This window comes from Macrotis lagotis, chromosome 5 (assembly GCF_037893015.1).
Source record: "Macrotis lagotis isolate mMagLag1 chromosome 5, bilby.v1.9.chrom.fasta, whole genome shotgun sequence".
NCBI lineage: Eukaryota > Metazoa > Chordata > Mammalia > Peramelemorphia > Peramelidae > Macrotis > Macrotis lagotis.
In genome coordinates, this window is record NC_133662.1 from 175,224,263 (window position 1) to 175,238,462 (window position 14,200).

The window sequence follows — 14,200 nt, forward strand, 5'->3', positions numbered from 1 at the left end:
AAAAGAATAATGAAGTTCTTCGGAAGAAACTAGAGGCAGAGAGACCGACACTGGTCTATTGGACCAGATCTGTTGTTTTATCCAAACAAGAAGTTGAGAGACCTTGAGCCCTCGAGGATAGTGGCAGTATGGTGGAGGGGTACAGACAGTATGTGCTAAAGACACAGTGGAGGGAGAATTGACCTGGCTTGGCTATCTGAAAGTGGAGTGGGCTATCTTAGGAGGTGGTTTTCCATCCTAAGTAGAGGCTGTCTGGCTGTCATGTTGCAGGAGGAATTCTTTTTTTTTCTTTTTAATAATTTTCTTTAGTTTTCCAACTGCACATAATAGTTCTTAAAAATCCTTTAGGAATTCTTTTGGGGTATGAGTTGGATTAGAAGGGTATCTAAGGTCCCTTCTAACTCTGAAATTTTGTGATTATATGTAGGAGAAAAAAAAAGGCAAAAAAAGCCAAAAGATAATTGAAGGTTTTTTTGGAGCATAGGCAACTGCTATCAATAGCAGTAGAGAAATTGAGGTTAGGAAGATAAATTCAGTTTTAGATGTTAAGGTTGAAGTGTTGGTAGAATATACAGGTGAATGTGTTTAATGGATGCTGGTGAAATGGACCTGGAGATCATGAAAATATTGAAGCTTGGATATCTATGAATTCATCTGCAAAGAGGTGATAAATGAAACTGTGGGAGTGAAGAGAGACTATAGAGAAAGATGAGAAGAGTCTCGTGGACAGATTTCTAAAGAATGTGCTAAAGGAGGTGGTGTGGTTAATAGAGCATGAATAACATAGCATACGAATAACATAGCATGAAAGACCTCAACAGAAATTCGATAGACAAAATACAGAAAGAGAAGGTAGGAGAAGAACATCTACCTCAAGGTCTGTCTCAAGGGACCATGGGTGAACCGGGGCAGAGAGCAGACAGCCAGCGCAGGGGAAACAACAGGGTGAAGGCAGAGGATTGGCCTTAGTCATGGAGGCTTTAGTGAGTGGTGGGTCTGAGGACCAACCTTAGTGTGGAAACTTTGGCTGGGGGATCGGAGTTCTGGTGAATCCCAGCTGGGCTGGATGGCCAGTTCCAACACAGAGAGTTGCAGAGCACAGCTGGACATTGACCAGTTGGGCCAGGGCCCTGAGCTCCATACTTTTATTGGAATAAACAGTAACCACCCTTCCCCTTACCTCCTTAGATTCAGGTGTGGGCAGCAGAGCTGCTTCAGCTGAAAGGGAGATTAACTACACCCTCCCACCCACCCCCACCTCCACCCCCACCCCCCAGGGCCAGCCCATTGGAAGAGAAAATTAAAGTCTTGCAACAAGAAAACAAATTCTTGGAAAATACAATTGGACAAATACAAAATGAGAATAATTCTCTCATCAACTGGGCAAATGCAAAAAGAAAATAATTCTCTCAAAACTACACTTGGGCAAATAGAATTGACCAATTGGAAAAGGAGTTGCTAAAGGTAAATGAAAATTCTTCTCTAAAAAAAATGTAATCTGTGGAAACTAATGACTTCATGGGACAACAAGATTCTGTTAAAAACCAAAAGATTGAAAAAATAGAAGAAAATGTAAAATACCTCATCAGCAAAACCACTGACCTTGAGAATCTATCAAGGAGAGACTACCTAAGAATTATTGGTCATCCTGAAAACATTGAAGAGGAAAAACAAGCCTGGACTTAATATTACAGGATTTAGTGATAGAAAACTTCCCTGATATCATGGAACCAGAGGGCAAAATGAAAAATGAAAACACCAAGGAATGTTGTGGCCAAATTCCAGAACTATCAGATAAAAGAGAAAATCCTGCAAGCAATTTAAAAAATTTAAATACCAAGGAGTCACAGTAAGGATTACTAAGGGCCTGGCCACAGCAACATTAAGGGATCAAAGAGCCTGGAAGGGGCTGCTTGGAATGCAGCCCCAAATCCACTATCCAGCAAAGCTGAGCCTTCTCTTCTAGGAGAAAAACTGGACATTTAATGAAACGGGAGACTTCCAACATTTCCTGATGAAAAGACCAAAGCTAAAGAGAAAATTTGGACATCAAACAGGAGACTCAAGAGACACATGAAAAGGGTAAAAAAAACCCAAACCTGCTATCCAATAAAATGAAACTGACTATATTCCCACCTGGGAGAAAGATTCTCATAACTCTTGAGAATTGTAACTCTTATTAGAGAGAATATACTTAGCCAGGAGTGATGGGCACTCATGACTTATCCATGAAACTGCTATCCAGTAAGATGAAACTGCCTAAATCCCTACCCGGGAGAACAATTCTAATAACTCTTGAGAATTGTAACTCTGTTACAGAGAATATACTTAACAAGAAGTGAAGAACACTCATGACTTTTCTGTTACTCAGATAGAATGATTTAAAAACAATACCTCCTTAAAAAAAGTCAGACGGTAAGGAGATGGGAGGATGGAGGAGATTGAATGGGATAAATCTCATAATAAGAGATAGAAAGGATCTATTGCAATAGAGGGGAAGGAGGGAGAAGATGAGAACCACCTGAATCTTACTCTAATCAGATTTGGCTTAAAATGAACATACACACACTCAGTTAAATTAAGAAACTTATCTTTCAAGTATTAAAGGGGCTAAAAGGGAAGGGGGAGTAAAGGGGGAACTAATAGTAGGAAGGGAAGGAAGAAGGGGTAAGAGGGAAAAAGGAAAGAAAGAGAGGGTTGGATATAGGAGGGCAAACTCACTGAAGGTGGTGCTATTCATAAACAAAATACTGAGGAATATGGATAAAGTGAAAAAAGGGGAAAAATACAAATAGGGAAGATAGCATGGAGGGCAATAAAGAGTTAGTAATTATAACTACACCCCCCCCCCCCCAGGACCAGCTCATTGTTCAAGGACAATTCAGATCCTACTGGTGCCCCACCCCCTCCCCTCCAAACATAGGGAGAATGAATGGATGAACTCTCCCTTAAAACTAAGCTAATAGAGTAAATTAAAAACCAGAATCTTACAGTATGCTGCTTACAAGAAACTCATTTGAAACAGAGTAAAGGTGTGTGTGTGTGTGTGTGTGTGTGTGTGTGTGTGTGTGTGTGTGTGTGTGCGTATGTGTGTATGTATGTATATGATATATATAAAGGTAAAAGGTTGGAGCAAAATACATTTTGCTTCAGCTGAAGTGAAAAAAGCAGAGGTAGCAATCCTTATCTCAGACAAAGCAGCTGCAAAAACAGATATCATTAAAAGAGATAAGGAAGGAAACTATATCCTCCTAAAAGGTACTGTAGACAATAAAGTAATTTCAAGTATAAATATGTATGCACCCAATGATATAGCATCCAAATTTTTAGAGGAGAAGTTGGAGTTACAGGAAGATATAGTCAGCAAAATGCTACTAGTGGGAGACCTCAATTTACAGCTCTCAGATTTAGATAAATCTAATCATAAAATAAGGAAGTTATAGGTAAATAGATTGTTAGAAAACCTAAATATGATAGACTTATGGAGGAATTGAATGGGGATAAAAAGGAATATACTTTTTTTTTCTGCAGTACATGGCACTTAACAAAAATTGGCCATGTACTAGGGCATAAAAACCTAATGATCAATTGCAGAAAGGCAGAAATAGTGAATACATCTTTTTCAGAGCATAATGCAATGAAAATCATATGCAATATTAGGCCAGGGAGATATAATCCAGAACTAATTGGAAACTAAATAACCTCATTTTAAAGAATGAGTGGATCAAACAACAAATTATAGAAAGAATTAATTATTTCATCCTGGATAATGACAATAATGAAACAACATACCAAAACCTATGGGATTCACTCAAGGTGACTTTTAGGGGATATATTATATCTTTAAATGCTTACATGAATAAATTAGAGAAAGAGGAAATCAGTGAATTAAATATGCAACTAAAAAAATTAGAGAAAGAACAAATTAACCCCCCCCCATTAAATGCCAAATTAGAAATTCCAAAAATTAAAGGAGAAATTCATAAAATTGAAAGCAAGAAAACTATTGAACTAATAAAACCAATAGTTGGTTTTATGAAAACAAAATAAAATTGACAAACCTCTGGTCAATTTGATTAAAAAAAAGAAAACCAAATTGCTAGTATCATAAATGAAAAAAGGTGAACTTGCCAGCAATGAGGAGGAAATTAAAGTAATAATTCGGAATTATTTTGCCCAACTCTATGCCAGTAAATTTGATCTCAGAAAAAGAAATTCAACAAGCTATAGTTGAGCTCCCTCAGAAAAAATCTCCAGGGCTAGATAGATTCACAAGTGAATTCTATTAAACATTTAAGGAACAATTGGTTCTAGTTCTACATAAACTCTACATAGGTGAAGACAGAACTCTGCCTAACTCTTTCTATGACATAAATATGGTACTGATACCTAAACCAGGAAGAGTTAAAAGAGAAAAAGAAAATTATAGACCTATCTCCCTGATGAATATAGATGCAAAAATCTTAGCAAAATGATTATAATAAGTTATCACTAGGGCAATACGTTATGACTAAGTAGGATTTATCCCAGGAATGCAGGGTTGGTTCAATATTAGGAAAACTTAGTATAATTAATTATATCCATAACAAATCTTTCAGAAATCATATGATTATATCAATAGATGCTGAAAAAACTTTTGACAAAATATAGCACCTATTCCTTCTAAAAAAACACTAGAGAGTATAGGAATAAATGGATTGTTCCTTAGGATAATAAGCAATATCTGAATCCATCAACAAGTATTATATGCAATGGGGATAGGCTAGAGGCATTTCCAATAAGATCAGGGTTGAAACTAGGATGCCCATTATCACCATTACTATTCAATATTGTATTAGAAATGTTAGCTTCAGCAATGAGAAGAAAAAGAAATTGAAGGAATTAGAAATGGGAAGGAAGAGACAAAATTCTCACTCTTTACAGATGAATCTGAAAAAGCCATCTAAAACATTACTAGAAATAATTAGCAACTTTAGCAGAGTCATAGGATATAAAATAAACCATCATAAATCCTCAACATTTCTATATATATGACTAGCAGGATGTAGCAGAAAGAGCTAGAAAGAGAAATCCCATTCAAAATAACCTCAGACAATATAAAATACCTGGGAGTCTACCTGCTAAGGCAGACTCAGAAACTTTTTGAAAACAATTACAAAACACTTCTCACACAAATAAAATCAGATTTAAATAACTGGGCAAATATCAACTGCTCATGGATAGGTCAAGCTAATATAATAAAAATGACAATTGTACCAAAATTAAACTACTTGTTTAGTGCCCTACCAATCAAAATTCCAAAAAATTATTTAAATGAGTTAGAAAAAAATTGCAAGTAAATTCATATGGAAAAATAAAAAGTCGAGAATTTCCAGGAATTCAGTGAACAACATTACAGAAGCTGGTAGCTTAGCCCTACCAGATCTAAAATTACATTATAAAGTGTCAGTCATCACAACTGTCTGGTATTGGCTAAGAAAGAGAGTGGTAGATCAGTGGAATAGACAAATGCTATAGCAGGAAATGATTATAATAATTGGCTGTTTGATAAACCCAAAGAGTCCAGCTATTGGGATAAAAACTCTCTCTTCGATAAAAACTGTTGGGAAAATTAGAAGTTAGTATGGAAGAAACTTGGATTAAACACACACCTCACACCATATACCAAGATAAGATCCAAATGGATACAGGGTTTAGATATATAAAACAATAAGCAAACTAGGAGATCAGGGAATAGTTTACCTGTCAGATCTATGGAAAGGAAAGCAGTTTAGGACCAAGGAAGAGATGAAGAACATCATTAAAAACAAACTAGACAATTTTGATTACATTAAATTAAAAAGCCTTTACACAGACCAAACCACTGTAACCAAGATGAAAAGAAATGTAGTAAATTGGGAAACAATTTTCACAACCAGTATTTCTGACAAAGGACACATTTCTAAAATATACAGAGAGACCTGAGTCAAATTTTCAAAAAAAACAACTTGTTCCCCAATTGACAAGTGGTCAAGGGGCAGCTAGGTGGTGCAGTGGATTGAGCACTGTCCCTGGAGTCAGGAGTACCTGGGTTCAAATCTGGTCTCAGACACTTAATAATTACCTAGCTGTGTGGCCTTGGGCAAGCTACTTAACCCCATTTGCCTTGGAAAAACCTAAAAAAAAAAAAATGGGACAAGTGGTCAAATAATATGCAAAGGCAATTTACAGATGAGGAAATCAAAGCAATCCATAGTCATATGAAAAATTGCTCTAAATCACTACTTACTAGAGAAGTACAAATTAAAGCATCTCTGAGGTACCACCTCACACCTTTCAGACTGGCCAATATGATCAGAAAGGACAACAATCATTGTTGGAAGGGTTGTGGGGAATCTGGGACACTAATTCATTGTTGGAGCTGTGAACTCATCCAACCTTTCTGGAGAGCAATTTGGGATTATTCCCAAAGGGCAACAAAAATGTGACTCAGCAATACCACTCCTCGGTCTATACCCTGAAGAGACGATGAAAAAGGGTAAAAACAGCACTTGTACAGAAATATTCATAGCAGCCCTGTTTGTGGTGGCAAAGAATTGGAAACTAAGTGAATGTCCTTCAATTGAAGAATGGCTTAATAAACTGTGATATATGTGTGTCATGGAACACTATTGTTCTATTGGAAACCAGGAGGAATGGGAATTCAGAGAAGCCTGGGAGGATTTGCATGAACTGATGCTAAGCGAAATGAGCAGAACCAGAACACTGTACACCCTAACAGCAACATGGGGGTGATATGCAATGGAAAATGCCATCTGTATCCAGAGAAAGAATTGTGGAGTTTGCACAAAGACCAAAAACTATTACCTTTAATTTAAAAAAAAGTTATCTTATGCAATTTTGCTCTTATACTTCATTTTTCTTCCTTAAGGATATGATTTTGTCATCACATTCAACTGAGATCAATGTATACCATGGAAATAATGTAAAGATTAACAGACTGCCTTCTGTAGGGGGGTGGGGGGGAGGGAAGCAAGATTAGGGAGAAAATTGTACAGTTCAAGACAAATAAAATCTTTTATTTAAAAAAAGCCATTTCAGTGGAGTGTGGGATTAAAAGTCAGATTTCAAGTAACTGAAGAATGAGAGGGTGGTGAGGAAATAAAGTTAACAAAGGATGGGTAGATGACTTTTAACAAAGTTTGGTATTAAAGGAGAAATAATATTTTAGAAGGTAGATTGGAGGGAATTGCAGGGTCAAGGGAAGATTATTATTAGAGAGACTTAAGAATGTCTATAGGCAGTAGGAAAGAAGCCAGTAGAAAAAGAAATTGAAAGATGTAAGAGAGTGAATAAATAGGTCAGTCTGGAAATGGATGGATTTGTGGGCAGTATCCAGTGTTGGATACAATAGAGAAAAGGCCTGGTAAAGACAGTGTTGGCAGTGATTTCCTAGGAGGTGAAGACTGTTAACCTCCATTTTAATAAAGTAGGAAGCAAGGACTTTCTTAGATGCAGATGACATATGGAGGGGGGGCAGGAGACAGGAGGGGATGATGAGAGGTGGGGTGGGGGAGGAAGAGGAAGAAGAAAAGAGAAAAAGATTTGGTATGGTAAAAGGGGAAAGGATAAATTACCATGTGAAAATATACTAATGAAATTGCACACTAAAACTGCAGATATAAAAACTTTTGATTGCAGTTCTTTACATGCTTACTTGCTTAGTTTTCCTTTTTTCTTTTTTTTTTCAGCATTGTTATACTTTATCTAAGGTTTGGATCACAAGTGTTACAGGACAATTTTGTTGCTGAACTGTCAAATCGCTACCAGAATTATATCCTTTTAATTGAAAGTCCCTTAAGTCTGTTGTTATTACAATGCATGCAGCTTATATTTGTGAGAATAAGAAAAAAATTTCAAAATCAAATCAGTTCTGGAATGGGATACATAAGTGGTACTTTATATGAACTAATTTGAGTCATTTTGATCTCTTTGCTGGGTGAGAGCAGTTAGGTGACTCAGTAATAGAACATCAGACTTGGAGGCAGGGAGACCGGTGTTTAAATCTGACCACAGACATTTACTGGCTGTGTGACTCTGGGTGAATCACCTAGCCCCATTTCCCTCAATTTTCTCATCTCTGGAGAAGGAAATAGCAAAACCATTTTTGCCCAGAAAACCCCAAATGGGGCCATGATTGAAAAGACCAAATAATAATAACTATCCTGAGTGTTTCATACTTTTTCCTTTATTCCAGTGAAGGAATTTTTATAGTTCTGGTCATCACTGGCAGTGTACATATAAATTGTTTAAAACGTGAAAAATGTTAGGCATAGAGATCTATGATTTTATTGCTTTAGGTAACTCCCAGACGAGAACTTTGTCCAGTGTGGGTTAGCAAATTCTGTACAACTTAGAGCCTTGGAAAGTTGTCTAGAATATGGGGAGGTGACTTATCCAGTCACCCAGCCAGGACATGTCAGGGGCAGGACTTTCATTCAGGGTCCTGGCTCCTAACCCAGGTGTCTGTCTAGGATATCTTCCTGCTTCTCAAGGTTTAAGAAATCAATTTCAAGCTGTCCAAGTAGTTGGTGATAGATTCTAAGCTAATTTGTTAATCCATCAACTATTAATGCTTATGATAGGTAATCTATTATTTGTTTCCACATGAAACTATGTGGAGGCTATTTGAGGTTATTAAAGGTTTGTTTCTCACAGTTCATTATTGTGTGTAAAAGGCTGAATGGACCAGCACTTCATGAGCTCAGTTTGTCCTTTGCCATAGTGGAACCCTGTTTTCTGATTATGGGTGTGCAGCAGCACTGCATTGTATTATCTTATTGTGAGGATAGGTTACTGTATAAAATGAGAGATTATGGATAAGCTACTATTTAGCATAACTCTAGATAGTTGCAGTGCTCTGACTATAGCTTTTAAAAGTTACATCAACCACTGGATCAGTGACCACTTGAAGAACTGCTGAAGATATTGACTGATGCTGAGCACTTCACTAAGAGGACTAGCTCAGAGCAAGCATCGCAGCATGGAAGAAGAAAACCCATGGAACTAATCTAGTGACCCTGGAATCATATGCTACTAACCTTAACTGATCTCACCAGCAGAATTCTTATCTTTCTATGGCCTGCTGAACTTTTATCTCTACACTTTAGCCTTTGTGTATTCACCATCTAAGAATGCACTATATGGTAAGTGATCTTACTTCTTAGGTACTTGGCTAGGTAGCTGCCTAAGAGTCAGCAGAAACTGAGGTAGCCATGTATCCACGTATTTATTAAGCACCCAGGTATTTCATTATGCCAGTTAAGAAAAACTTTCTAGTTAAACAGAAATTTTTGTTCATTTTTTCCAGAGTCACAGTTGAAAGATAATCCAGCCTTTTCCATGCTTAATGACTCTGATGATGATGTGATTTATGGGTAAGATATTTTTCTCTTGTTAAATAACAGCTTTGGGCATTGCAGTCCTCATTTGGCCATTTTTGTGTCTCCATTGTTTTTCACTTAACTCTCAAAAGTTCTTAAGCCAACAAGACTGTGTAATGTGATTCCATTGCTCTCCACAGTTTTCCAGCTTTCAGGCAGTAAGCCTAAAAGTGCGTATTTTCTCCAAGAAAAGGTTTCTATTCCCCAGCACTGGCACAAGTTCAAATGGATAGTCTGTAAGGAGCCATTTTCTCAGGAATATGTGGAGTTGGGTATGATGAATTGGGAGGTGAAAGCACAGGTCATATAAGTTTGATATACAAAAAAGGAGACAAAATCTCTCTTGAAATGAGTACAAGGTAGAATGGCAAGTCATTTTGGAAGATAAGTACTATGTACCTGTTGTTAGAATGAGAATGCTTTCAAAGATCTCTTTGTTAATAGGAGTGACTATGAAGAAATGCCCCTGCAGAATGGCCAGGCCATTAGAGCCAAGTACAAAGAAGAGTCTGACAGTGATTGATGGTGCTCCAGAGAGACCAGCTTGGCTGGCTAGAGGTGGTCTTGGACAGTTTTCCTCAGTACGCCAACTCTCCAGTCTTCCCAAGCCATCTGCTTAAAGCTGAATGTTTCTTCCCAAGAAAGGCAGTTTTCCTTTTACCTTTTTGTGTTTACTGATTTTAAAAGACCAACCAGGACCAAAGGAAAAATTACAATGTTGGGTAGAGGTATTATCAGGGTAGGGAGATGGGGGGGGCAAATGGGGAAGATTTTGCAATCAAATGCCTCTCAGAATAATTTTAGGGGAAACTATTTTTATGTTAGAGCTTCATTTCATTGGAGCTAATGTAGCTGCTCCTGAACTGAAGGTTTCAAAGTCCTATGGTGTCCCAGAGCTTCTGATGCCTCTAAGTCACCCCCATTTTTTAATCCCAAGATGTCTGCACTTGTCTTTTGTAGCATGTTCTCCTTAAGTGATGTAAAAAAAAAAAGCACTTATGAGCCACAAAGTGGCCTAATGGAGTAGTGTTGGAGTCAGGACAACCTGATTAGTCTTGCCTCACTTATTGGCTATATGACCCCTACCCTCACACAACTCCTGTCAAATGAGAATCATTACAGCACCTACCTCACGAAGTTGTTGTGAGGCTGGGAGATGTAGAGAAAGTGCTTTGCAAACCTTATAGTACTTTATAAATGTGGGCTCTGATGATCACCAGTAAAGTGGAAAAATGCACTCCACTCCCTAGAGTCTCTATAACATCAAGGGAGACTTAGAAACTTGCTGCGATTGCCTCGTGGGGGCAGCATCCTGCTGTTTGGTGGCAAACACCATACTGGGTCTCCAAGGAGCTCAAGTTAAATTATTCTCCAGGTTAGGAGTAAAGCATGAAGCTGAGGCTCAACTGCTTCCAACGCTGAAGTTCAAACAATGAAATACCAGTCAAATATTGTGTACCTTTTGGTACACAGTATACCCCTGAATAGAAATAGTCATTTAAACGATAGTTAGGCAAAGGTGCTACTACTGTGGGTAATTGGTTGGGATTGGGGCAGAGGTGAGAAACTATGACAAGCCCAATAAAAAAAAAAAATAGAGGCTAGGCAACTTTGGAATTCTATTATACAAATGAAACACTCTCTAGAATGGAATGCTGAAAAGTTATTTCAGTTGTATATTGAAAGACCAATGAAATTAAATAATTTTCATATCAATTTTGAAACAAAGTTTGTTTAGAAAACAAATTTTGGAGAAGATCCTCTCAAGAAAACCAATTGGAGCTTTGTGTAAACGAAATAATTCACTGTTTATGGGTCATACAGTGTAGGAAGGTAGCCAAAGGTTATCAACTCCCCTTTTCCTGGAGGATTAATTTAAAAGGAGACAGGTGCATGCTTTATATTTATTTCTGCATCTTCCTTTCTGTCACTTATCTTTGACGTGTGCACTCTGGAAACCTGTGCAGATGATATCCTGGAGAACAGGCATAGCTAGAGTATGATGTGTGATGTATGATGCATGCTTCTGTAGCTCAGGAGCCTTCTCCTTATACATACCCACATTTACATGTCTATTGTGTGCAATTAGAATTAGACTCTTCCCTGCAGTGCTTGGACCTTATATGTCCATGGGAATGTTCTTTATGATGATAACACTAAAATTATCTTTCTTCATAAGTTAACCTTTAGTGATGTGATAGTACCATTAATTACCTCTGTTGCTTAATATGGACTTCCACTTAGATTTCTGTAGTTTTTAAAAAATCTTGTTTAAAAAAAAAATCAATGTTTGAATTAAAATTACTGTAAGATCACAAAGATGATTCAAGGTTTACATAGGTTTTTATATATGTAATGTCAACTATTGGTATTTTATTCTATGTAGTCAGTGATATTAGAATAATTTTTAAAATAGAATTTTAAAATATCTTCCATCAGGCCTACTTTAAAAAATAATTTTAGATAAGATGGCTTTGCCAGTTAATAGATTCCAGAATATATTTCCCTAGTTTTGTTTTGCCATCTGTGATTTGGAATGCCCTTGTTTCTTCATGCATGTAAATAAAATAATGGAGGGATTTTAAAGTCCATATTTAGATCCCTGTTTTGAAAATCAATTTTTACTTGCAAGATATATAACTTTATAATTTTATTCTTCAGTCTCAAAATCACTGATCTAAAAATATGAGCAAACTTTTTCATATTTCAATTAATGAAAAGAGTTTTGCTTAACAAATGTATACTTTTTTTTAATATAGTCCAACTATTTATGAAAGAGTCCTACCTTATGGGGAAATTGCTCCCTCCTTTTATTAAACCAGGCACTTTCCAATTTCTTTGTTTGGAGTAACATGTTATATCCAAAAGTATTAAGTTATCCAGCATTCAAACACAAAGAAAATATTTACCATATTGTAATTAAGCTGGACATTATATTTTGCTGGGAACTATTAGGAGGAAGAACATTCCTGATTTTTTTTTCATTAGGTTGGAAACATGAATCCAAACTTTGTGAATTTATACCACAAACCAAAGAACTGGCTCTTGTTCTTCCTTAGTAATAACTTGGGTGGAGACATTTTTGGCAAGTTTGAGAGAATTTTGCACTTTGGGCCAGATTAAGGGTATAGTCTAGAAGATAGCCATCAAAATCCCAAGTTTTATTTTGATGATTACCAGAGGAAAAATTAAACTTTCACATATTATTTTAGTCCTAGCAATAAAGAACTTTTCCTTCCTAGTGTAATCTTCATTCCTCTGAATAATGAATGGAACTGAAAGCTGGAGGACTGCCTCACTTGCAGCTGTTTCCTTGATTATGTGAGATTATAGCATATTTGCCAATTGTAACCCATTCTAAGGATGTCATTGCCCCAAATGTTTATCAAATTATAGTATCAATTTGAAGAGATGGGGATTTCTGCCCCAATACCCTTTCTCTCCTATTACTCATCAGTTTGGCATTTGTAATGCAACATGTTTTGGTGTTTACCTATAAATTTTTTATTTTCAAAAATCACAGTTTAGTAGTTCAGTCTAATATTTGGACTAACACTGTTAATGAAAGTATACAAATTTAACTTTAAAAAATTGCCTGGGGAATTTTTTCCAACTCTTCTTATTCAGGGAAGTCAATATAAGCTCTCACTTTTGCTTATGTGTAAATCTGTACTTTTTCTTAAAGAGAAGATTCTGAAATTGATCTTTTAATGTTAGATTTTTAAAAGATAAGAATCTTCTAATAATTCCTTCTCTAGGTCAAAGGGAATTTTATGCAGTGCCATCTTTTTATCCTTGTTTGATCTTGATTCTAGGTGTAGTGTGCTGTGAGATATAGAAGGGACTTGTACTACTACAAAACTGGCTTTTAAAATAAAAATTGTAATATTTATAAAATAAAATTGTATTTAAACTTGTATACCAAAAGGAAAGATTGTGTGGGTGATATATTAAAAGAACTATTACTACAACACAACTTCTAAGGAGGGCTGTCATATTCAAGAAGTGATATTCTGTCAGTTCAGTCAGTTGTTTGCTTTTAGCAAATCTCATTGATTTTGGGGGGGTACATCTCAAGAACAGAAATAAACTTTTATATATTCTGCCATCAAATTTGCATCTAGATTGTATACTTCATTCTTTTGTTTCCTTTTCATTTGAAATTAATTTGGCCTACTCAAGATGAGACATTAAAAGGCTAATTTAGGAAAAAGAGCCACCAGTCTCGATTAGAATGTTAAAAAAACTGACTGCAGGGTTTTGTTTCAATAAAATTTGGCTACCTGTGGTCACCCCCCAATTCTTCCTGGGTTGTTACAATTTGAAAAATACACATTCTAAGTCCCTAAAAAGGTTGGAAGATATGGTTTGAGAAGGGGCTAGGTTTTCCAGATTCTCAAGTCATCTCTAATTACTACAAATCTTTACAAACGCACTCAGGGTAAGAAAAACTAGGAAAACATTTTAATCAATGAGCAAAATCAGGGAAGATTTAGAGTTGTCTATTTCTGCTTATTAGTGCTATATATAAATATTTCTATCTCTTCCTGAGACATACCTGAAAAGTCAACTGAAGGTATTTTTATTTCATTTTTAAATAGTTTAATGTACTAAAAGTGGAAAGGACAAAATACTACATCTATTCATTAATGTTGAAAGTTATAGTGGAAAGCTGGCCTTAAAACCAAGAAAAGACTGTGTTCAAGGGTGACCCAGAGTGCTCTAAATCACTAAGTTGCAGGGGTGTTTTACTGAATTGGGAGAGTTTCTTCACTTGA

General features: G+C 36.3%; 1 protein-coding gene across 3 annotated transcripts in view; it reads left to right on the top strand.

Annotated features, from left to right (window-relative positions):
- TMEM181 (transmembrane protein 181) overlaps positions 1-13,919 on the top strand; it is a 97,996-nt gene extending 84,077 nt beyond the window's left edge. The window contains exons 13-16 of one of the 3 annotated variants that reach the window (XM_074187940.1): positions 7,731-7,813; positions 9,096-9,185; positions 9,350-9,416; positions 9,867-13,919. In XM_074187940.1, coding sequence (XP_074044041.1) covers positions 7,731-7,813; positions 9,096-9,185; positions 9,350-9,416; positions 9,867-9,945 — 319 coding nt within the window. In that variant the 3' untranslated portion in view covers positions 9,946-13,919. The remainder of the gene's footprint in view (positions 1-7,730; positions 7,814-9,095; positions 9,186-9,349; positions 9,417-9,866) is intronic. The other 2 variants (XM_074187939.1, XM_074187941.1) reach the window with 2 other exon arrangements.
- Positions 13,920-14,200: the final 281 nt, after the last annotated feature.